Below are 25,565 nucleotides of genomic sequence, written 5' to 3'. Positions count from 1 at the left end.
AACAGATATTAGCTGCATCTTCCAGGGCAATGTCAGGAAGCTAATCTTTTGCATTCAGGACAAATTAAGCTCTCCTCAGGAAAAGAGAACATCTTACCTACTGTATAACTGCTCGAATGAAAAGAAAAAACCAATAATCCCACACTCCTATTTGTCAGGTTTAACTCTTTGGGGAAACGTTAATACCCTTCTCATCTCTTTTCAATCTGGGGCTATTTGTAGAAGCTCTGTAGTTACCAGAAAAGACTGAAAATGCCCAATTGATATCCAAGTGCACACCTGGCACCACTGGAGCTTGGGTCTCGTTTTGAAGAGTGGAGATGCTGCTTAGGGTCTTAGAAACCCTCTGCAGGCAATTTATGTGCAAGTAGTCTGCAAATAGGGTGTGTGTAACACGTAGAAAACCTTTTGGTGTATAGACCTCACCTTGAACTGTATGCTGGGGAATGAGGAAGTGCCTCACTGCTAGAAAATAGAGGGTTTATTCTCCTGTTTTTTTCCTCCCCAGTAGCAGCCAATCTGGTCAGACATACTCCATTAGCCAAGTTATTGCAATGCAGATATACTACACTGCAGTACCTCCAGGTTTCCCTGCATTGTATCTCCCTACTGAGCAGCTCCAAGCAGTGCCCGGAGGAATTTGGGCAGGTCACATGTTTTGGCTTTCCTCAGTCAGTGATCTCGCAGCTGGTTCAAATCCAGTGATGGGAATGGCAAGGATGCACAAGGGACTAAGAGTGGTTTCCGGAGGATACGGAAATGTGAGCCTCTTTGAAAATTTGGTCCAGTGCCTTCTCTCTTTTCCCCCTTAAAGATTATCATCTAATAAACATAGCCTACCAACAAGTCATTTGCAAGTGCGTTATAATGACTTCAACGTGTGTTCCTGGAGGTTATTCATTCCCACAGTGGGACAGGTTAGAGAGTCCACTGTTTTCAGTTCAGAGTGGAGAATGCAGTCAGCACCATCCCATAGAGCTGCTCCTTTGTTCCTGAATGCATTGCATTGTCATTTTGCATCAGCACAAAGCATTTGTAAAACATGCTTGTCCCATCTGGGAGATTTTTCACTCCTACTGTGTGCTCATGGAAATGACCTCATCTAGCTGAGAGACACAGCTCAGTTGCGTTTTGCTTGCTGCAGTCAGAAGGGTTCAGGGCACACAAAGCTACACTCTAACCACGGAGGAGCTGACAGAAACACTGATTTGAGCACAAAGAGCCTTGAATACATGCTCAGGCCATGGGATCTGTGTGGGTACAGCTACCTGAGATCGTTAGTTTAGAGCTGGGTCCTTTCCCATAGGAGATACTCTGAGTTACTCCCCTCTTCCTTCACCAGTTCACGCTGTTGGATTACAGCCTCAGGAGACTTTCAGTTAATTTTCAGAGTTTATTCTGCATGGTAGGGATTCAGTTCTGAACAGAGGAGTCGAGTTTGTTGCAGATCTGTGTCCCAGCTGGAAATTCTCCAAAGTTCAAAAGAGGCTTAGAGAAAAGATTCAATGTATGTAGGGTTCAAGTTCAGTTCTGACTCTGACTAGGAACAGATTTTTCTTTGTAACAGCAATAATTCAGTTATAAGGGGGCCTATAAATATTAGGAGTATCTCATGGGTGATATATATTCTTAATACCTTTAGAAATATCTCTCTTACCTACCATTCAAATTATATACAGTACAAGGACAGTTCCAATCCAAGACCCCATACCCAGATACTCTCATAACCTTGGGGTGTTCCACATCTGGATAGTATGTAGCAGCCTGAGTCTGTCTGTGGACAAGAATTTACCTAATTATTAATTGCCACCACACCCCTGATTGAACTGCACCCAAAAAGACAGTGTATGCAGACAGGATAACTGTGTAACCCTTTCCCCACGGGCAATCATGAGTGCTCATCAAAACCTGAGGGGATCGTTTCTGTGAAGCAGGGGTCCTGCTATTGCTCTCTGTGCAGTAAGAAATTAGCTAAATTGGTGAAAATTCATCGGCACTCTTGGCAGGAGCTCATGTCCTGAATATGTGAGCACATGAAGATGAATGTGCACTGTGTTACGCAGGGAAGCCATCGCAGAGCTGTTACAAGCAGAGGGAGGCGAGGAGGGATAGCCCATTGGGTCGTTTGGGCTGCACTCGCAGCCAGAGCAGGACTGCTAACTCGAATCTATCCTGCACTGCTTTTTCCAGTCTAGTTTTTAAAATAACATAGAGGCTTCCACCACTTCTCAGGGGGGAATATTTCACAGACTACCAGACCTCACCCATAGGAAATGTCTCCTGATACTCAGCTTAAATTTTCCCTCCTCCCCATGCTCCAAGTGTGCTAGGCTCTTTTGGTTAAAGCAGCTTTTAAATTTCCACTCCCTCTTCAGAAGGTAGATAAACATGCATGTAACAAGCTACTTTAAAAAAATCATTAGTAAAGGATGAGGACAAGGAATTAATCCTCAGGAATGGCAAATCAAGGTAGGTTGAATCTGACAAAGAGCCAGGAAATTCACATTTTAGGGCCAGTCATCTTGCTGACCAGCAGGCCACCTTTTCTCCGTGCAGCACAAGTGCCAGCCTTCATTAGAGAGTTCTGCCTTTTGCCAGTTTATCTGGTGGAGTTTTTCTTCCCTCTCCTTCTTACTCTTCCAGAGTGATGTCTATAAGGTAGATAGACAGCTTAGAGCAGATAGATTGCTTTTTGAAATGCTCCGGAGATTTATTTCCTACCAAATGTGGCTACTGACACTTAACAGATTGTGGTTATTATTATTGTTATTATTCTTATTTGCTGCTGTTACTTCTTAGCACACTGTGAGCTGGATTATCCCACTTACAAAATGTCATTTCAGCAGCTTGAAAAGTCAGTGCAAATACTCCAATGAGAGAAAGACAAGTCTGCAGGTTTCTTAAGAAACTTGCCAAATCCTCAGTTCACCTGACAGGGAGGGCAGCACAAGACACAGATGCCAGTGAAGGATCGCAAAGGTCCATGCCTTTAGTTTTCATTTGGTCCAGGACACGCTTCCTGCTCCAGCCAGGCACACAGCTCCGCACGCTTTGGTTCGCAGCCTTCCTCCTGCCTCTGTTTCTACCTCTGCTTTCATCTACCTGTCTACCTCCCTCCCTTCCCTTTCTTCCTCCTTGTCAGAGCATTTATAGTACTTGTTTGACTTCAAAAGGACCATTGCCAGTCTCTACAAAACGGTGCAGAGAGGACTACAAGAGAAGGCTCAACTCTGTCACCCACAAAAACTCACATGCAGGATCTGCCTCAAGGCTGAGGTTGAAGCAACAACTTGTGCTCTCAGAAAGAAGCCTCAGGTGAATCCCAAGTGGAGGCTACTTAAGCATTTACTAAGCCACGTGTCCCTGACCGGTTTCTAGCCTTTGTCCCTCCTGTCTCTATTTACAGCTTCCTGGCTAGAAGAGGCCCAAGGGCAGCTTGCATTTATAGACCGCTTACAAAACTGCCTCTCACTGACACCACCAGGTACCAGGTCTCCGGAGCACGGGAGGTATCGGGTCATTCACTACACCAGGGTCAATACAGAGCTGAATTTATTCATTCAAGTGGAGAATGCATTCCTGTTAAACCAATGGCTGAAACTATGCCTTCCTTTGCTTATCATCTGCCCTGACTGTTTCTTCTTTCCAGACTCCATATCTAGTAGGACTCGAAGCTTTAACTGCCTCCAGACTTTTTTTTTCCTCCAAACAACTTTGTGCTTCAATTGCAAAGGAGTTCCCAAACACAGAGACACAGCCCATCCACTAGAAAGCACAGAAGTGTTTATATTTCCAAGTGAATGCATTGCTGTTTTCATTTCTTCAACCAGCATCATCCTTTCCATGATCCACTCTCCCTCTTTTCCACCCAGATGTCTTGGGCAGACCCTGAAGCTCCATTCAGACTCCTGAAGACAGAGCTCTTGGCTTTTCCCAAGAAATCTTGGTAGGCTCTTGGAAATTAGGACTGCAGAGTAAAAACGACTTTTTTGTTCCATGGAAAGTTATAATTTTCTCTCTGGTTTCCTAAAGGAGAAATGGAAGAAAAAGATAGTTATTTCTTAAGCTGTCAGAGAGGACAGGAGATCAAGAGCTTCAACCAGCTCTGATGTAGGGGGAAAGATGGACTGGGGTATACAGGGATGGCTTCCCTCCGGTCTAAGAGGTTGTGCTGTCCAAATGCAGAAGAGTCTAACAGAGGAGTTTCTTGCTTCTTTGAGAATAACAGACTTTCCTGGCTCTCACCTTAGGAAGTCTTTTCCCCAGTATCCTCTGGAAACAAGTTCTATGCAGTCACTGTGTGTCTGTCTGTCTCCACCCATGTATCCCTCCAGTTCCTAAATAAGCTTTGAATCATTGGCTCAACACACTGGTTGAGGAATATCTCTCTCAGAGAGGATTACAGCCCTAATGATTTCTTGAAGAGAGAAGTGAAAGACTCTATGTCCCCATGAAAGGAAGAGTGTGTGCTGAGGCTTTAATTAGGTACCAGAGAACCAGTGTCACAGACTGAGCTTAGAAATGTCCTGGCTGTCGGGAAGGTCTCACCTCCACAGACCCTGAAGTTCACAATCAGCCATGGGACGCAGACTTTCGGGAAAGCAAGCTTCCTTACTGCTAATGACACTACTTGCTCTTTCCCCACCACCACTGCAATATTCAGCTTACATTTCCATTTGCTTAATTTTGTCCCATGAGGCAATTCTGCTATCACAAAATTTGTGTTGTCTTTATTTTCAGGAAATGTTCATGAATTTCTGAGTCCAGTCAGGATTAGATGCGTCTTTGGGTTTGATCCTCTTGACCCCAGGAAATAGTTTTGTACCAAGTGACAACTTTGTACATTCTCAGAGTAGCTTGTCTCTGTCTCCGCAGACACAATAACGTTTACTGACTATTACTGGTGTGGGTTTCATGCGTGGTGCCTGCTCTAATATCGTACCATTTGTAGCATTCAGAACAATGCTGATGGAAAGCTTCATAAACACTGCCTGTTGTTAACCTTTTCAAGAGATTTCTACAAATTTCCAGGTCTCACGCACTTAACAGACCAAGGGTCAAATGAAGTTAACGTGAAGAGAGCTTTAGGGATATGGTGGATGGAGTTGGGAACTGTCAGTGTTAGGTCAATGGTTGGACTAGATGATCTTCAAGGTCTTTTCCAACCCAGATGATTCTGTGATTCTGTAATAGATGAATCTTTGGCTTGTAATATGTCTGTAGCCTTCCACTGAGCCAGCCAGCGTGGTGCTTGTGTAAACCCTTCTGCAGATCTCCCAGAAGCTGAGTACATTTTGAAAGTGAAACCCTGGCCTATTAGAATGGCGATATAGCCAGGAACCCTTGAGCAGCAGATGTATGTATCAGAGCAGATGATTTTATGGGTATTTCTACATTGCAGAGCCCTGTGCTGCTCCTTCTGGCCTTGTTCAGCTCCTTTGGAAAATAACCGCAGGCTTGGTATTGTATGCCACTGCTGAATTTCAGTCAGGAATGAACACTTTGTCTGCATTGCAGGAATGGCAGGAAGGGTCCAATCCCCCATCTCAGCCAAACTTTCTGTCCACAAGAGATTTCAACACGTCGGGTTTTCAGCAAAACCTGTCTGGGTCTGTGCGTGCGCACAGGTGTGCGCCGGGGTACGGGCTGTTGGGTACGAGACCACCCAGTGAGGTGAAGAGCTTCTCAAAACCAGCACAGTGTGAGGAGGGTGGCAGCTGCAGGGCAGCTGCCGCTGAGCTCATAGCAATGGAGGACTTTGAAAGATGTGTGTTATTGCCTGGAAAAGATGTAAATATTAACTGACGTACGGGGTGGGGCTGCGGAGTTATGTGACACCTGGTGACCCGATGCTCTCTTGCTAGCATGTAGCTGACATGAAAGATTAAGTGGGTCTTTACACAGCACATAGCTGTGACTCCGTGTCTTGGCTGCGTGAAGAAACGTTTTACAGTCAGTTCTCCCCAGCAGATTGTTCTGAGATATAAATCAAAATTATATCTAACATGTCACAGTGGTCACCTGGAGCTAGAGGCGAGCCGCCCAGCCAGCCAGAGGGGGAGGCAGAAAGCTTAGGAAATGCACTGTGTAAAATCCCTTTCTGCATTGATTCAGCATTTTGCTAGCAACAATACCAGGAGCTGAGTAGGTACTGGACTCTTCCTCAGCCCAGGAGGTATCCAAGTCACCTTTGGAGATTTTCAGAAGAATCCGTAAAGGCTAGACCCCTGGATACTCCTGACTGCCAGACAAACTGCTCATTCGAAAGCCTCTTCCTTTGCACTTGCAGCGAGTTTGGAGTGAATTTCTATGAGAGAAAACCTTGCTCTCCACCAGCTTGTACAAGCACAGCAAATGGTTAAGTAATAAATGTGTAGGTCTAAGCTGCAATGTCCCTGCACTGCACTTTGCACAGCGCCCTTGTTCTTGCGCAGAAGGTAACGTGTGTTTCTTTTGATTGCAGGGGAAATTGGATGCTCTCTGGGTCTTGCTGCGGAAAGGTTATGACCGCGTGTCGGTGATGCGCCCACAGCCAGGAGACAAGGTACCGTCCCTCAAAACATTTTTTTACAGCTAGGGAAAACTAAAATACCTCTAAAGTTTCTGACGGCCTTTACATGTGGGGCTAAAGGCAGATAGTCGTGACAGCTTGGAAACAAAAATTCAGCCACATCTGTCAGCTTTGTTTGCAGCTGCAGCGCATGCACTTGGTTACAGTTTCAAGCATGAAAACTGTGGAGGTGCAGTGACAGAAATACCCGTCAAAGAGCCCAGTACTGTCTGGCTCTTAGATAGTATAGCTGCTTTCAATTAATTGCATAAGTAATTTTAATGAACAGTAAGGAATATTTATGCGTATTTTCATTTATTAAAGCTAAATTATGGAATAATTATTAAATCATTATAAATACTTATAAAATAATTGTATAAATTATATAGGTTATAATCTATTAATACATTATATAAATAATTATTAAAATCTAAATTCTGGAATAAAACTCTGAACATACTTTTTTTTTTTTTTCCTTCTACATAAATTTAGACTTCATGGGCACTCTTACAAGGCAAGGTTTGCAGAACGAGGTTCAGACTGTTGTATGAGAGGGAGGAAGTATTCCCACATATTTCTATGAAAAACTGGGCTCATGGAAATTTCTGTACATTAATGTGTGCCTGTGGGTAGAAACAGAAGCCACTGAATAGGATGGACTCACGTCACTTCGCAGGAATGATGCTGGCTATGAGAGCAGGGTAGGATAGAGCTGCCTCTCGTCTCCAGGGTAATCTTTTCAGTGGAATTCAATGTCTGGGTGCTTCCTGAATGATTTCAGGAGAGTTACCCCAAACTGTCTCCAGAGGTACCTGGCTGAGCACTGCAGTGCCCGCCACAGCCCCGTGTGTTGAGCTCGGCTGCCGCAGACAGGAGGGACACGCAGCTGGCAGGGGAGGGTGAGAGCTGCCCCCGAGCTTTGCAGATTTAGCCTGTCTAAGGTACACAGCATGCGTGCGTTGAAATCCCCGTGGCAGCCATAAAACATCCCCTAACTCTCTGCAATTTAGATGGTTACACCCAGTTGCCCAGGGCTGTTCCAAATCCAGTTTTTAATATCTCCAAGGGTGGAGATTCCGCATCTCTCTGAGCCCCTGTCTGCGTTCTCCTCGTGTTGAAAAATGTCACTTACATTAATGTCTTATGGAATCATTTTACACACCACTGCCATAAATGAGCAAAGGAGCCTGGAGTTGCCTCAGGAATATTTTTGGTCCAAAGCATAATTAACCGTGCGGCATTCTTAGTGTGTAGCATTGAGTCAAGAAACGCAACTGCACATGAAACAATAATGTAATTTTTTGTTGGGGAATCATAGTTCTGTAACACTTGGCTCCCTGTAAGGTTTTCCGTTGAATGCTGGACCAATGGACCCTTGTGAATAGAGAGATTTAATATTTTTTTCCTTCAGGGAGAAGATTTGCTAAAATGTCTTCACTGAGTGTGATACTGATTTCTGGGAGATTGCTAATGCCTGGCAATTCTCCCACAGAAATCAGGGTTTGAAGAATGCCCATTCTATGAATAATTTTCTTGACTTGACAAGCTAAGATGAAAGATGCCACTTCCATTTATGCTAGGGAAAATCCAGAGCAGTTTTGCTGAAGCTGATACAGTTAGCAGCGATTTATTTTAGTGCGACTGTCAGCAGGTTCCATCCCTTTTTGGTGATGTATCTTAGACATGCAGTTGTGTCCTGCCAGCATAAGCAATAGCAGAAGTAGCCCAGATAGGTGTTATGTGATCCAGCCTTGAAGTAAATTAAGCTCTTTATGGTTCTGGTGTGCTATGAAGGATCTCTGGCTAGGGTGCAGGTGTAATGTAGTGTGGAAGAGAAGCTGGCTGAAAATGCACACAGGCTTACCGCGGCTAAAATACCTGTTTCTCTCCAGCTGACTCCTGGAAGACTTCCAAATGTTTGAGCACTTTTCTGTGTAGATATGAAGTTCTTCTCAGACTTCCTGTGAGGGTAGACTGTTCTTAGAACATTTGTTTTCCTCTTTGTAAACAAAACCATGAGCCTGAGTGTTTGCCTCCTTTGAATAACCACGTGTGGCCCTCTTGATGTTTTTAATCACTTTCAGACTTAAGTGAGCAGTTTATGTTTATCCCTCTACAGTAGTGACATAACTACCAGGTGATGTCACTCCCAACAGTGCCGGCAAAACCAATATGAGAACTCGCTGTAAAACACTAAAGTGACATTCGTTAGTTTACACAGCTGAAATGGCAGAATTAGACAGGGTTTTCCCCTCCACTCTTCAGCAAAAATGTGGAGGTTGTCTTCCTGCTATGGATTTAAAGTAGAGAGAAGAATTTAGCTTTCAAGCGCTGTGTTCAGCTTCGACATTTCTGAGTCATCTCCTATCTTGCTATAGACATTCCCTGTGATTTGGATGCGGGTTTTAGTCTGTCATACCTCACTTTCTCCTTTGTAGATACAGAAAGTGATTTTACCGGAGCTGGGCGTTGGGAAGGTTGGCTTTCCAACATTTAGAGGCTTCTGTGCAAGGGACTGGGAAGGAATGAGGCAACATTGCTGTTAACAGAACTACCACAATCTCAGACTGTGCCTTGGGAGACAAATTAGTCCAAAAGAAAAGCAAAAAGTTACAAAAATACTTACAAAATTTGCAACTCACAAAATAAGGAAATTCTGAGCCCTATTTGATCCCTGCCAACCTCCCTCTATTCTTCTCTGTGCCACTGTTCTAATAGAAATGCAAATGCACGTCCAAACATTAGGATACAAAGACTGCAGGATTACCTTAAGGCAAGTGGCTTCTCCCAGGTCAGCAAACATCAAATATTGTCTCATAAAACAAACTACCCCGAGCGCATGGTGTGTCTGATGGCTGACAGCTCGTGTGAGGAAGGTGCCCTGGGCACAGTGCTTTGTGATATGGACGTCACCTCCTTGACCTGATGTGCAGACTGAGGCCAACTGTCTGTATCTGCCAGGTTTAAGTGCAGGAGATGCTGAAGGTCCTAGTGGTCCTGCAGGTCCTAGTGCAGGAGATGCTGAAGGCCAGCTCTACGGGGGAGAGTCACAGCGCGGCAGCCCCACGCATTCACACACAGATGCTAGATGCTCTGCCAGCCACGTGTTTCTGGTGCAGGGTTTGCCAGCACTAAAGATTAGGCAGCGGGGTGGAGCTGTGAGAGTCATTTTGGCAGTGGTGAGCTCAGCTGTAAATTCCCGTGGCCTCTCCGTGTGATCCCAGATAGCTCCTCTGGACCAGGAGCACAGCAAGGACAGACTTGGTGCTCACCGGGTTCCACAATCTTCAGCAAGTCTGCAGGCTGCCATAGCTGTCCACTGGCAAGTTTAGATGTGATCCTGTTCTGCCGGAATGTGCAGGTGAGGGAGTCTCTACCCAAAAGGGGCCCACCAGCGCTGGTGCTGACAGCGCCCAGTCCCTCCTTGGTCTGAGGTCGAGGCACAGCCGGTTTGAAACCTCGGCCCTGATGCCCTGGTGTAAACCCAGCCTGGCCAGTCCCAGAAGACAGGAGGCTTCCGGCAGTCAGATGCAGGGCCCTGAGATGTTGCTGCACAAGGCAGGGCAGCTGCAGCTTTCCCCCTTTTCCTGACTGCCTACCTTCATCCCGCCGCCATCCGTCCCCAGGGTGCTGCGCTGTGCGCTACCTGCTGCGCCTAGGGGACCAGGCCACCCATTGCTGCCACCCCAGGCCCTCTGCTAGGCTGGCCTGGGCATGCCGGTTTGTCTACCTGGCAGTCACCCAGAGGAGTTTCAGACTAACTAGCTCAGTTTCAATCATGCCGTGCAGCCACTTGGTGTAGACTTTACGACACAAGCTGAATAAATACTCCAGAGTTGCTTAGCAGCAAACTAGCATGCCCACGCTGCCAGCTGCGTAGGAACTGCCAGCCCTAGCAGTCCTCACAGCATGGACATGCCCTGGGAATGAGAGAACCAGTGATTAGCAGAGCATCCTACAGTAACCAGCAGCCTCAAACAGAGCCAGCAGATAAAAAACCCACCACATGGTGCATTCTCAGGCTATAGAAATATTTGAACCCTTGTAAGGAAAATTTATGGCTAGTAAAGAGTAGCCTGAAATTTGCAGACAGGAGCCTTTGACCATATGATATTCCTAAAAGTATCCAAAAAAACCTGTTTTGAAAGCAATTTGTATCTCCTTCCTTCTCTTTCCCGGAGAAAAGGAGGAAGCAGATTTCAGACTCCTGGTGCTGTGGAATGGGCACCTTAATTCACCCACTGGTCAACATGAAAAAGTGAAGCCAGATGAAAAGTAACTGAAAGGCATCTCTGTTTGCTTTGGAGCCTGAAAAGGAGTTGGATTTAATCCCAGGGTTACATCATTTTCATATATAAGCAACCCCTTGCTATAATCAGTTCCTTTATCCACTGCCAGCACATTAGCTGAGCTGTTCAAGAGATCGCTCGCGTAGAATGAAACATGGATTCAGCTCCAAACACTGTGTTGATTAATTGTCACCGTTTATCTGCTGTAGCCCACGCAGCTTCCTAGGTACCATACAAATTGTCAAGAAGACTGTTACAAGACATTGGTTCAAGGGTAATGACTAATAAATTTGCAATTTACATACATTGCAGTGGATAATGTGGGAACTGAAGCTTAGATTCCAGCCCTCCTCCTCTGTGTGACCTCAGACAATCCCTTCTCTCTGCCTCTTGTCTGTTCATGCCCTGAACCCTTTAATCAAGGTTGAGATGCCTTGTACAGGACAGTTTCCTCACTGCAAAAGGTACAGTTATAGAAATAGCTGACTAGAAAGGGCTGGATATGGGGTGAGATGCTTCTGGACAGCAGAGCTGAGACCTTTTCGAGGAGGAGTGCCAGAAAGGACACCAGCCTGTAGCGTGGCAGCAGCCCGAGCCAGAGTCTTACCTGGCTTTGACCTCTCCAGCCCTGTGAAAGCTGGCTTCTGATGTCAGCAGCGGGTCCCCCCCAGCACGGTGTTACATCTGCAACAACCGGTCACACTGGCAACAATGAGCCACGCCGCAAACTTTGGTCTGGTCTGCAGAAGGCTTTTAAAAATGCATCTTTTATCCCAAAGCAAAAGGAGAAGAGAGGGATGTTCGGGAGCTGTTTTGAAGTGCTCCCGGAGAGGTTGAGATGCACAAAAAAGGTTGTGAAATTCTGTTGGAGTCAAACCTGGAAATGGTCTGATGTTACCAACAGACACAGATGTTTCCAATAAGGCAAGGAAGTCAGAGTCACATGGGATTCCTGTGGTCTTCTCACATTTTCAAGAGACTAGGTTTGCATTCTTGTCAGCATTAATGAGGTTATTTTTACATTCAAAACATCATCAGATAGGGGTAATTTAAATAAATATATATATTAGAAAACTTTATTGCTTTTATAATGGAGTAAGGGAATGCTTGTTTGTGCAAATTGCTCACTAAGCACAGGATCCGAAAAATTAGCGTCTCTTCAAAGTGTCAGTTGCATTTCCTTCATAAACACCGTTATGCCAGTAATTTATGAGGAGATTATTAAAATGTGTTTCAGGCTCAGACTTGGCCACGGACATCTCAGTCTGGGAGCCAATTATATATCTTAATTTTTTTACTGCATTGTGTTATTTGCATTTTCATTTAGTGTGTGTATAGGTAAATATAGATGGGTATAAATATGGAGAAAAAAGATAACAAACCCATGTAGAATTATGCGTAAAGACGTATCCTACCTAAATTAATGAAGATTCAAGGAGAGGAGCTTTTCCCAGAACTAGTGTAGTTTTGCAAGTTTACTGGTGAAATCACACCAGCACATATCTTGTTAGATCTCAGTGATACGGTTCTGGTACAAATTGTGGTTAGTTATGACGAGAGGATGAGGCTACGAAATACATGAAAATGTCCCCATTAAAGTAATTGCAATTGTTCTTTTTACTGTGAAAGGAAGAATGTGTGTGTGTGCGTGTGCTGACATAAAAAGCTGATGTTAATAGAAACAGAGCAGTCAGAGTATGCAGTAAGACAAATTTACTGCCAAGCTGCATGAATCTTCACTACAGAAGAGCACTGTGTTTCAACAAAAGCTTATCAAACTCCCTCTGCCCTGTGATCGCGCTAACATTTTGACATTACAGTGAAATGCCAGCGCCTCGAATTAACTTGATTTCTGGCCTCACTGTGCATGTTTTGTGCAGTGTAAGGAGTTCAGGTGACCACTCTGGGAACCAGGAGCTGGCTTTGCCAAGTCTGTCCACGTGCCATCTTTGGTACTTGTGTCAGGGACTGACCTGCTTCAGCAGACCACGACTCTCAGCTCATGGGACAGCCCTGTCTGGGCAATCATTGTGTCTAAAAAATGCAGAGGAGGAAAAAAGCAGCCTGATTCATTACCATGTTACAGCAAATTTTTCTCCTTCTCTGTCCTTATGCTTTGAAAAGCCTGAAAAAGCTTTAATCTGCTGCACGTCATTGGGTGTTTCACGGAGGAGATTAGCATTGGCTGCTGTGCCATTTGAGAAATGTCTTTTTATTTCTGGCAAATTCAAACTCTCAGAAAACAAAGCCTCCTTTCCATGAATTCCCCCGTCTTGTGGAGAAAGCAGTGTGCTTGCGAAGACCTATCTGGGAAATAACTGGTCATCTCTCTCTCCCCACACAAGTGCTGAAATGGAAGAAAATTAAACCTAAACTAAAAAGAGAGGGACAGTGCTGCCGCATAGCCCAGGGCCTTGCTCGTTATAGTGGTATATTCATATGTTCCAGGCATTAGCTTAAATCAAACCCATCATGCCAGGTGCTGTACAGTGTCAAATAAAACCAGAATCTCAGCCTTGTTTGAGGCAAGGGGCAAGAGCAAGTATGGACAGGTACAGTGGGAGACACTGAGACGGTGTAGCAGTACTGATGTACCTGAATGCTGAACAGTGGATCTACGACACCAGCTGGAATAATCTGTTCATATAATTAAAATCTTCCTTTAACCACAAGGAACAACTTTTCTTGCTAGTTCATCCTCCCTCAGCACATCTCCCGTGCAGCTTCCGAAGAAGGAGCAGCACAAAGTTCCAGCCAGAACTGCCTGTTCGTGTGCGTGTGCGTGTGTTAGAGCCCGGAGCTGGCATTGCCTCTGGAGACTGGGCCATAGCAGGGGGAGAGTGCAAAACTCTTGCTGGGTCAGAGCAATGCTCTTCTGGGCTAGTGGGGCAGGGAGCTAGCCCCTCAGGTGTGTCTCACTGTGTAAAACTTGCAGGATGTATTTTTGCTTGCCAGAGGATGGATGTCTAGGTGCAAGCGCTTAGGTGGTGACGTGAGTTTCTCCATCTAACTCAGTACCACCTCCCGTCTTGAAACAAAGGCAGATGCTTGTGTTTCCACTCCGGTTCCTCATCCCACCCTCCCTAGCCCCAAAGCACATAACTGCATTTTGCTTCTCTGAGAAAGTGTAGGCAACAGGGTTTGTCTGGATTTCAGTACAGTGCTGAAACCTTCACAAGTGCTGAGCTTTACTGTAAAGTATGAACTGAGGCAAGAACTTAGCCTGCTTCATTGATGATTTGAGATTTCCAGAGCACTGAGGGACTGGGCAGGCTCAGCGCAGAGGATATTCCTGCATGGGGCTCACAGAAAGGGCAGCCTTCGGTGTAATGAGCTGAGAAACAAAAGGGGTTCCTAGTTTGTTTTAAAGAGCAGAAGGCAAAACAAGCCGACGGAACACCGTAGTTCAAACTTTCCTCTGCATGGAGTGAGTAGTTCTGCAGCTGGGGGGTAAATGAAATAACTGTTGGAGCAGAACCCTTACTGGAGCAATGCAACAATGATGCTGTGCTATGGGGAGGGAATTGCAAAACCCAGGAGACCAGATGCAGAAGAGTGTCTAAGTATGTACATTCTCATGGAAAACATTGCAAAGCTGTTCAGTAGGTGCTTAGGTTCTTAGAAATCAGTAAAAACATAGGAAGTGACATTTGTATAACAGGAAGAACAGGATTTTGATGCAGGGAGAATCACCTTGTGACAGATGTCTAGAAAACCCGCCTCTCCAATGCATGTTTCTTGCTGAGTGAATGTTGATGCTGCACTCGTGCCGTTTCCCTCACACGGCTTCCAGCAGTGGGCTGGACTTACTCTCCTTGTCCTTATGGGAAAGCGAGGTCATTGTTTCCTGTGGGATTGCAATAAATTCCTAAAAATAAGCAGCAGCCCCAGCTGAAAAATTTGGACTGTGTCTGGGTCCATCTGCACCGAGAACTTGTGAGGGGAGCCCTAGGTCTTACATCAGTGATCAGAGGGCCCTCAGAGACTTGCTCGGCATGCAGAGCCACCCAGAAACAAAAGCACCGACCGCAGATGCGTTACCTGTAGTCCAGGGCACAGAAAGGGATGACTTAAACTACAGCTTAATTCAGTCCTCAGCTTTCCCTGGTCAGGCCACCATCCTGGACGTGAAAGCATGTGGTACCTGCAAGACCCTGGGCAAATGTCCTGCACAAAGTGCAAAAAAGAGCAAAGGGTGTCAGACTGAAGAGTTAGGGTGGAAGTTGTGAAGACGAAGGGTCTAGAGGGGGTCAGTGGGTGGAGTGGCTCACACCACAGCAGCGTGTCACACAGCAAACACGTTGAAGCATAATGTTGTGTTAGAGTCACACCTCTCTGGCCACCTGGCCCTGGCCTTACCCATGTGTAAGTCCTTAATAAGTGCAGGGCCCTGCTTCCTGATCCACTTCTGTTAGTACACATGCAAATTCCAAACGCGTAAGCCCTACCTTGGAAGAGCTGTGGAGACACAGAGGTGCATGGCAGGACAGCCACCCCGGGTGTAACTCCAGTGGCCTTGTGCTGCTTCACTCAAGGCTGTTGTGTGCCTGGTGTCCCGCTGGAGCCCGCAAGGACCCTCCTGGGTGTGCCACCCCTCGCCCAGGGCAAGCGGGTGTGCAGGGCTCAGTCTCTTTCAAAGAGGAGTGCGGGACTGTACCAGTAACAAAGAACCCCTCCCTGGATGTCCCCACAAGCACCTGACCTTGGTAAATCACGGCCTGTGTCCCACCCTGTCCCACCGGCAGTTTACAGACCATGGGGGGCACAGGGGCCATTTATTTCAGCCTTGGCACCGATGATTGTTCGTCAGCTGTCAGGCACTTGCAGCACACGCAGCCATTAGCAGGTTCATGAGGAACTGTAAAACCCATTAAGCATTGCTGGCACACAGGAATCCTGGTTTTAACTTAAGGCTGCGTTATTAGAACTTTATCGAGGAGTACAGAAGGAATGGAGCAGTTGCTTGGAGTGCACAAATCCATTGAAAACATCCCCAAAGCTGTAATTATTTGTTCATAATTGGACACTGAGGAGCAAATTCTGCCACACAAACCTCCAGTGAGTTCACTGAAAGTCACGAAATCTGTTTCGTTATAGATAGCCAAGATGAATGAATGGCAGTACGGGGAAGGTTAGGTATTACCGATTAACCATGAACTTCACAAAGCACATGAGCGAAGTCTATCATCCCGGCAAGTTCCCTGCGTCCTCTCTTATTTTGAATTAGGTGTGTATTTTAGAGATGAGGAAATTCAGCTTTAAGAGAATTGTCTGATTTCACACCGTGCTGTTCCACAATGTCATGAATAGAATACTCCTCCTGAAACAAAGAACAGAAACCAGGAGATATCATTTCAAATTCCCCTGCTTTAAACACTAGAGCACATTCCCTTTCCAGACCTGAGAATAAACCAGCCGTGTGGACTCCCAGGTCACCCCACACACACCTACACGTTGCCATGCTGCTACTTGCTCGGTGATCCTCCTTTCTGCAGACAGCAGCACAGGCACTGGTAGCCCAGCAGTAAATCTAAGCTAGCAGGTTTCTGTTGATGGCTGCAGAGCTTGAGAACAAAATTGTAACCTCTCCGCACATACTATTGCAGTATGGAATAGTGCACACATACTATTGCAGCCATGGAAAAGTTAACCTAAACATTAGCTCTTTTTCCTGGAACTAACAGCTCCAAAGCCAAAAGCCCGTCGGCTCGCAGGACTACTGCAAAGCCGATTGCTCGTTACAGTAAAAACAAAGCGCAGAGCTGGCTCTCGAACTGCTGGACCTCCGTTTCTGAAGCAGGGAGTAGCCAGCTCATAAAGGGGAGCATCCCAGTCCTACCTCAATCCAGGGCAAAATTTCCCCTGGACAGAATTGCAAGGTCACGCCTTTAACACTGACGGTCAGGGCTCTGCCTCAGGAGCCAAGGCAAATCTAGCAAACAGGGATTGCAGGGATGGGAATTACGTCTCACTGCATACTGGTGGGACAGTATTCATCAGACAGTAACTCCTGTTTCCTCGAGCCACTAGCACTTCCCTGCACAGGATGATTTTCCCAAGTCATATAATGTGAAAACAGCCCTTGAGTTGTGTCTTCTCCTTTGCACATCATGGAAGATCCTGCCCTGAAGCATGTTGTGTCTGCTCACCCGAAGACAAATCGTGCCCAGAGAGACCCTTCCCAGATCACTGATTTCTGCAGGCTGCAAGATCCTGCAGGCGCTTTCTTCCTCTCCAGAGGGATGTTTACCACTGCCCTTGATTAGTTGTTCCAGTTATCGCTGCCAAAAGAATGCTTCATTTTTCATTTGAATTTTTCTCTCTTCTCCTTATCCCCAGTAGGCTTTGTTATTCAACCTCCAGATGAAAGATTACAGTCCTGTGTGAGGCAGTGTCTTTGGTGTGTCACTCAGCATTGCTCCAAGACTAGCTACCTCTTTCCAGAAAGACAATGGGAAGAATGACCAGATCTTCCTGGAAATGACACACATCCCACGGCCTAAATAAGCCAAAACTAGCTCCTGCAAAAGTAATCAGGCCTGTTTGCTGACATACAAATGCCCACTCATCACTGAAAGAGCCACGCTCCCTAACTCTGGCACGAGCCAAAGATTGAGGCTATTAAGCTCATTCCCACGCTTGAATTTGGCAAGGTAGAAGCCTGTATCATCTTGTTTCACTTTTTGGAAGAGTTTGCTCTGAACGTTTTCTTTTCAGTAGGTTCTCCGGCTGGTTCGGTCCTGCCTAATGCACTTACAGTTATCGAGACCCGGAAGCTGGCAGAGCAGTGGGTATTATCAGGGTTGTGGTAGGTCTGAAGAGCCAGGCACGGACAAGAAGTTATGAGTAGGCTTATGAGTAAGATTTTCACTGGCGGCTGGATTGGCAGAACCACTCTGTACCATGGGGCCCTCGGATGCACAGCGCTATAGACATAGGTATATGTGAGCTTTAGTCATAAGCCAACATGACTGAGCTGATACGCTAACTAAGCTCTCATTTATTTCAAATTTCATGAAAGATCTGCAGAAGTTGCATGACTTCATGGTGTTTAAAGTCGTTTTCTCTGTCCTTCAATGTTTACTGCTTTTGGGTTGCCTGAACAGAACAGAATCCGATAAATACAAATACAGACCATCGCTTTAACAGCTGAATAGACCAAACCATATCAAAGCATCAGATAAAGCAAGGCGTTATTTCTGCTTCTTTTTTTCCTTCTGAATTTGGGCGGGATGCTTGTCTGCAGTGTAGGAAACTGCCTCTGATTGGAGCTCAGCGGCTAGGTGTAATATCACTCGTCACTAGTTCGATAACGTGTTTTATCATTTTCATATGGGGTAAATCCCACCTCCTTACTGGTGGAAGGAAACACCAGTTTTGTACCACTCTATTCCTGGGAGTTGGAAAGTCAAATCTAGCATGGCATGTAGTGCTGAGACCCAAGAGAAAATTCTGGATCTTACTCCAAACTTCATCACGCTGCAGTATTTTCACAAGGTCTTTTAAGGTAAACTCTAACAGTCCGTAATTTTCTGTGCTGCCTCTGCAATAAGAAACTAGGTTATTAGAACCCCGTTGGAGTGATGATTTTATCAATGGAAGTCTTCCTCTTAATTTGGGGAGAAAATAGGTCAAACCTCCAATTTATTATTTATTGAGTGGCCAAGGTGGCAGGAATGCCTTGGGCATGTCGGTTTTATGAGCAACGCTGAGTTCTAGGCTCTGTATTTAGGAAAGAGACACAGATGGGAATGGTTTTGCTGCGGTGATGTTTTATCACGAAATGAGACAGTTTTAATAGTTGCTTGGTGACTAACAGATACAGAGGTAACAGTACAGTTAGCAGGCTTGCTGCAGGAGGCAGCGTTTCCTGGCATTACCGGGCATGCTCAGCACAGACCGAGCTCAGTGGGAGAGGCTGGCTTACAAAGCCCAGAAGCTAGTTAACAGTTTCCTAAAACTGTCTCCAGGCACCCTTGTGTGATTTAACAGGCAGCACACCGCCAGCTCAGGTCGTGCAAGCAGGGATATTTCAAACTCGCAGAATCCTACCACGGAGCAGAAGCCACCTGGGATGTTGGGATTATCTCGGCAGGGGTTTGGAGCAGCAACACCCCTGGGAACCCAAAAGCTCCCCAACCAATGCTGTTCCAACTGATACAGTGTTGGTGGGAAGCAGATACTGGTTATTCTCACCCCGGTCTTCTCCCAGTATCACCTTTGCCTGGGCACAAAGGGGTGCAGTTTTGGAGAGAGGTTTGTAAAGCACCCTATGCAAAGGCTGCTTCCCAAAGAGAGGATCCACACCACCTTGGCTATAGGCAATTTTTCTCTGTAGCTACAGGAGAGGCAGCGTGAGCTGTCTGTGCCGTTTGGCTCTCGCAGGCTGCGGACAGGCAAACTGCCAGTTTACCGCCTTCCTCTTCCCGTGGGGCTCAGAGCTGCGATCAGATCCACTGTGAGGCTTCGCTCTCTCTTTCTTCTCCTCTCCCCACTCATCACCCTCACAGATGTTTGGGGAAGTTTCATGCCTGGACTGAGTTCAAATCAAGCACCCAGGATCCTTGGTAGGGAGGGTTTGGCTCGGAGAATTTAGCATTGGTTTCTCTCATCCATGTATGTGCTTTGCTTTTAAAACAGTTTAGTAAATCATCTCTTAGCAGAGACTAGTGGTAACTCTCGCGGATATTTAATGTTTGCCTGCTATTCATTTGGCCAGTATCTCCTACAAGTTTTTGTGCATGCTTGATTCAGAATCAGGTATCAAATCACAGGTTAATTTGAACATTCCTTTTTTCACTCTCTTTCTTTTCCTTTTTCTCCTTCTTTCTCTTTCTCTTATCTTTATTTCTGTATTTCTTTTTATTTCTCTCACCTCTTTCTCGTAACAACAGGGTAAACCAGGATATTGTTTATGGAAAGTTTGAGTTACTAATGACCCATACAAAACAACATTAAGGATCATATTTTTTCCAGTGCCTCTGTTAAAACCCAGGAGCTCAGAAGCCAGTCGCAGTGTTTTATGATTTTGAAACGTTGATATTTTTCCAGGTATTAATTCCAGCTTGATAGGAAACCAAGAGAAACAGAAACATTTTTAATCTTCACTTCAGAAAAATGTGCTCCATCTTTCTCTGTTCAAGAGATGTCTTTTCCAAACCGTGGAGGGCATGCCCCTGCTCTGGGACCAACTTCCCTTTCCTGAATTACCTTTCTGCTGTGCAGTGTGTGAGCCTCACCCTGGACAGCTGGAACCCCAGAGAGCAGGGCTGAAATGAAACAAAGAGAAGTGCTTGCTCCTAGTTTGAGTCCTGCTGTGGTGGGGGGCGGAGACCTAGCTGGTTAGAGAAAAAAGAAAGAATGCAGTGTCCCAAGACAACGGTCCATCCTCCCCACAGCTGGATCCAGCGTGCCAAGCCCCAGTCAATGTCTCTGTGCAGGTGGAGTTCTGGGCAGGTCATTGCACGCTGCGCTCTAGGTGACAGTCCATCTCCCAGTTGGCTTCCAGACTCAGATAAAAGCAGAAGGAGAGGCAGCAGGAGGTGGGAAGTGGCTTGGAGAAGGCTGTGGAGTTCCTAGGAAATGCCACAGCTCAGCTGAGGCATCTGCTGCTCTTTGCACCTCTGCTTGCCAGATCCTTCTCCGAGACCCAAATGCTCCCGCTCGCTCTCTTGAACACTCAGCAACCACCACCCTGTGCTACGACCTCTAGCCTAATGCCCTCCTCACCCCACATCCTACCCTTCTCCTTCAACCCTGGCAGTGCTCTTCAATCAACCAGATGCGTAAAACAAAAGGAAAAGCTTGGATCAAGCGTGCAACCCTGAGGCACTCCGCATGCAAGGAGCTCGCAGGGCGAGGCCCGTGGTCAGAGGAGAGGAGCCTCCCTCCGCTGAGTGCTTTGTTGTCCTGAAGGCGGAGCTGCCTGCCTTCATCCCTAAGACAATTAGCTGTTGAAGGTGAAGGAGCAAGGCCACTCCAAGCAGAATTCATTATGCATATGCCTGTGAGCAGTACTCTTAAAAAAAACAGCATAAAATGCGAGAATGAATTGCCCTCACTGATTTTGCTGATTCCACTAAATTTCAGACCTAATAATGTCTCCATCTTGCTTCAATTGTCTCTTCTGAAGCACAGCTGTGACTCTCCCCCCCGAAGCGTTGTGGCTGCAGAAAGGGAAATAAAACCTAGCCAAGGCGTTCAACGCAGCAGCATTTTAATGTACAGCCCGTTCCCTACGTTCATACATTCTGTGTCTCCAAGTACCGTCTCCCTCTTATTCTCAAAGCTGTGGTATAATCTGGTTCAGGAGGGTTTCTTTCTCCTGGGATGAAAGGTAACTTCTGTTTAAGGATGAAAAGTAGTATTTAGTGGAAAGGGGTTCACTTGCTGCCTCCTGGGGGACCTGCCACCACCTTCCACCTCCACCCCATCCAAATTTGGACACCCAAATGAGGGGATAAACCCTGGTGTATAGCTGAGAGGGGCTGCCGTCGAGACCTTCCTAAAGCCAGAGCCATGTGAAGGTCCTGTGAAGGTTTCCACTGGTTGCAGAGGGATCCACACTCCTCTTACCTGTAGTACTTCAGACACTCGCTCTGGGTTTGGAGCCAGAGCCCAAGGCTGAACAAGGCATTTGGGCCCATTTATTCAGAGGGGCTGTTACTGCTCTGCATCAGCTTCTGTTATCTGTGAGAGGAACTGAGCTGCGCTGGCAGTGGAGAGCCCTCTAAAAGCTTGAATGGACGGGTGGTTAGCCAGCCAACTTGATCTTCATCCAGACAGTTTTCCAGATAAAACAGCACTGAACCATGCAGTAGGTTGATGATGCTGATGTTTTATTTTTCTGTTGCAATTGCATGGTACAAAGCACAGCTGTGAATCAGGGCCCCCTTCTGGTAAGTGCAGGTGGGAAAACACATCTCTTGCCACACATTTCAGAGAAAGCTGGGTCTCCCGGAGCTCTAGGATTACTTGTTTATGGTCCGTTCTGGTTAGCACAACCTCTGCACTTTTGTGTCTGTTGTCATATTACTGGATACAAGATGAGAGCCCTGTTTAACATCCAGCCTTTTGGTTAAAGTAGCTCTCTTCCTCCTGGGTCTGCTTTGCGTTTGTGCACAGGGCACTAGTAAAACATTTTCTGCCTCTTGTGTGATGGCATAATCATTTGTTTCCTGGATATCTCCTTGTCATTCAGTCTGACAATCCTCCTCCCCTAGGAGATGTTGGCTTCTCCATCTCCTCTGGGGCAGTGTAGCTGCCAAAGTCCATCTCAGTCCATCTGGACTGAAAACTCCTATCTGGCATTCTCCCTCCCCCCATCTGCATGGGTGAGAGAAATGTCAAGCAAAGAAACACAAGAATTTCCTTGGTCTGTCAGTTCACATGGAAGGAGAAGAAAGCCAGAACTGTATCTGCCCTTCACATATGCTGGATGCCCTGCAGAATTACCCATTGCACAGTAGTAGAAAGTGTTGCCAAGCGGGTCACTGTCAATTTGCTGCAGAGCAGCTACCCAGGCAGCAGGGGAAATAGGAGGAGATAAGGAATGGCACGCTTGAGCTAAGAAAAAGACATACTCTGTCCTCCTTTGAGGGGAATAAGGTTTGAATTCTGAAGTTCGACCAGCGTAATGCGCAAGGGAATGGGGAGGAGGTATCTGATGAGTACAGCTACATGCTGTGCTAGCTCTGGGTCAAGTCTGGCTCTCCTGTCTGCACTCCTGTGCTGTGTTTTCTGGTCTGCATCTGAGCTCAGACTCCAGTCCAACTCCTTGTTCAAACCAGACAGCGTGTCCGGTAAGTCCATGTTAAAGCGTAGTTGTCAAGGGCAGTGGAGACAATCATGTTTGAAAAGAGCGCGCTCTAATGTCAAAGGAATCCTATTACTGGAGAAAAAGAGTTGCCATTAGTCATGGATATGAACAGCAGTTTATGGACAGAGGCTTACTAGGTCACAGCTGACTACAAAAACTAGCGGGAGCACAGTGCAGCTATATGCTGGAGTGAATTGCGAGCACCATTTGTAGGAGAATGGCGCTGCTGACCTGCCCAAGCCAGTTGTCATCCATAAGTCAAATCTTTACCAGTGCTCAGGATGTTCTCTCTTACCCTGTTGGACCGTACCTTGGGCATTGCTGTGAGGACTGGGTGGCGTTTAGCCCTCAAGCCCTGCCCCAGCCCCTAATTCAAAGATGTCGGAGCCTCACTGCATCCTCTTGAATGCTTGTAGGGCGGTGCTCAGTTCCATTTGGATCAGCAGCACCATAACCTCACCCCTGGAGCATCCAGAGTATCGCTCCACACAAAAACAATTGCAACTTTTTGTTCTCTGGCTGGGATTCCAGGACTGCTGCTTTTTGTTCGGGTTTATTTTATTCTCAACATAAATAAAGAAAACAAAACTAGTGCAAGTAATAGTCTGAAATGACTGAAGTTGCATTGCAGGAGACATGGAACCAGAACAAGGAAAACATTCTCATGGGGGTTTTTTCTGAGTCGAATTGGTTAATCTTGGGTTCAGACTTTCACTCGCTCAGCAGGCCTGTCCTACAATATTTGCTTAAAATCACAGCAAAGTGCATTAAAAGGACATTAAAGCAGACACACCAGCCCAGAGAGCAAACAGAACCAGGGACGCTCACAGATGAGATGGCCCTGTGCTTATTTCAGGCCTTCCCCTGCCCATCAGACAGTGCCCCCTTTCTGGCCAGCACCAGTGGCGCTGGGATGCTGTGGAGGGAGCATAGTGTTTCTGCTCGGAGACATTGCCCCCTCTGGCACTTCATTTTGTACTGGCATCTTGACCCGTGCAGGGGGTGGAGAACGTGTCCCCGCTGCACAGACGCTAACGGTAGCGCAGCGTACGGAGCAGCACTCAGGCCTCTCCTCCCTTTTCCCCTCTATGTTGCCGTGCTGCAAGGACAAGCCTTAACTGCGAGAGTGTTAATCCTCAAGGAGGGGCGTGACCACGGGTGTATTCACGGCCCTTACGTGGGTCTCAGCTCTGCCCGGAGCCTGGTTCCTCGAGGAGAGCCTGAGTCGAAGCCAGAGGTTCCTCCTGCTGACAGACGGCCAGGCCGAGCCATGCCGAGAGGGTTCGGCTGCCACCACGCTCAGAGCAGCCCTGAGGTGATGCTCTCGTCTTGACCTTGATGTCGTCCAAGGCGCTGTGAAATCTTTGTTTTCCTTAAACGACCTTTGCTTGCACAAGACAGAGTGCTCTCAGCTGTGGGCTGCTCTGCATACCTCATCACTTCAGCAAGGGATCCACTGTCCTCTGCCGAACGGCCAAGGCTCAGACAGATGTTTCTTCATGTCCACAGAGCGTGATGCTGTAATTGGCAGAGCTCTTGGAGAGGAGCTGTCTGCATCTCTTTGTGTCAGCCCCTTCCACGCCAGCTCCTCTCACCCCCATCAAATCCTTCTGCAGCACCCTTCTGCCTTTCTACCAGCATCTCCCTTACCTCACTTTGGGTCCCTCTTCGGCGGAGCGTTTGTCCTTAGGCTGGCTACAGCAGGGAGAAGCTACAGAGCCGTGCAGAGGATTAAAATGGCTGATGCTGTTACCCCAACAGATCTACTCCAGCCTGCATGGGCTCAACGTTCCCTCTGGCATTTTTTCACCAGGAAAAACATTTACTTTGGGAGGGGAAAGAGGAAAACAGAAAATAAGCTTAGGCTCACAAATCCAAAAACAAAGTATGGACTCAAATCCTCTAGTGCCTTTTTGGATGATTTAATATCTAAAAGAATGAATCCATAATACAATAGTGCTGATTCTGACATTTGAGTATTTACAGTGAGATCTTTCGCAGGTGGAACTTAGGAGAAAAAAAAAAAAAGAACAGCTCAGAGGGCAAAGGTTTTGTTTAAAAATGTACAACAAACTGTAGCTTAGCACCGAAGAGCGAGAAAAGACATTTATTGGCTTCTCAGGAGCACTCAGATATCAAGACAGCTTTATGACAAATGGATGTATTTCAGGAAAAATTCTGAGCAAGCAACTGTCTTAGTTTAACAAATCTTCCCTTCTGCCTGGCTGGTAAGTGATTGGAGATAGGACACAAACGCCAGTTATTGGAAGGAGAGAGAGGCTCCAAAGGTGCAAAGTCCAGATTTCATGCTGTTGAAGTTTAAGGCTGAGGTCTGGGTAGAGGCATCTGTAGGGGCAGGGACCCCAGGTCCTGCACTGACTCAGACGCCAGCTCGGAAGAATAGGAACGGCTCCTGCGGCGTCAGGGTGACTTGAGGCGTTTGAGGCTCTGCTGTAAGGATCGCGGAGTCAGTCGGAGAGGATTTCCTCCTCCTTCACTACAAAAGCTGCTGGTAGGGTTTAACCTCTTGGTTGCTTGGCACAGCACTTGTCTCTGAGAAAGAGAGGGAACAAAGCGGTGTGCCCAGGAATCATTAAACTGGCGTCAGATTTGCAGACAGGCGGAGGGTTGTGACGCTGTGATGCCATTGCCTCGATCGGTAACTTGCTTTTCCACTTTGGTCTCTTCTCTTTTAGGGCCGTTGCATCAACTTCACCAGAGTGAAGAACACAGACGCCCCACCCAAGTACCCGCTGAACAACGCATACCCTCCGTCATCTCCACCCCCAGCACCCATCTACAACCCCCCGCCCCCGGCTCCGATCTATACCCCCCCTCCACCCAGCTCATCCACACCCCACACCCCATCGCCCTCCTCCACGCTCCCACCACTCCCCCCACCACCCCA

The 25,565-nt window shown here is 46.7% G+C and overlaps 1 protein-coding gene across 1 annotated transcript in view; it reads left to right on the top strand.

The window, feature by feature from the left end:
* ANTXR1 (ANTXR cell adhesion molecule 1) overlaps positions 1-25,565 on the top strand; it is a 105,397-nt gene that overhangs the window by 76,625 nt on the left and 3,207 nt on the right. Inside the window, exons 17-18 of the mRNA XM_026863116.1 lie at positions 6,464-6,544; positions 25,354-25,553. Coding sequence (XP_026718917.1) covers positions 6,464-6,544; positions 25,354-25,553 — 281 coding nt within the window. The remainder of the gene's footprint in view (positions 1-6,463; positions 6,545-25,353; positions 25,554-25,565) is intronic.

Source organism: Athene cunicularia (assembly GCF_003259725.1).
Source record: "Athene cunicularia isolate RWA chromosome 22 unlocalized genomic scaffold, athCun1 chr22_part1, whole genome shotgun sequence".
Lineage (NCBI taxonomy): Eukaryota > Metazoa > Chordata > Aves > Strigiformes > Strigidae > Athene > Athene cunicularia.
Note: the sequence above shows the minus strand (reverse complement) of the source record. Positions and strands in the feature narration are given on the sequence as shown.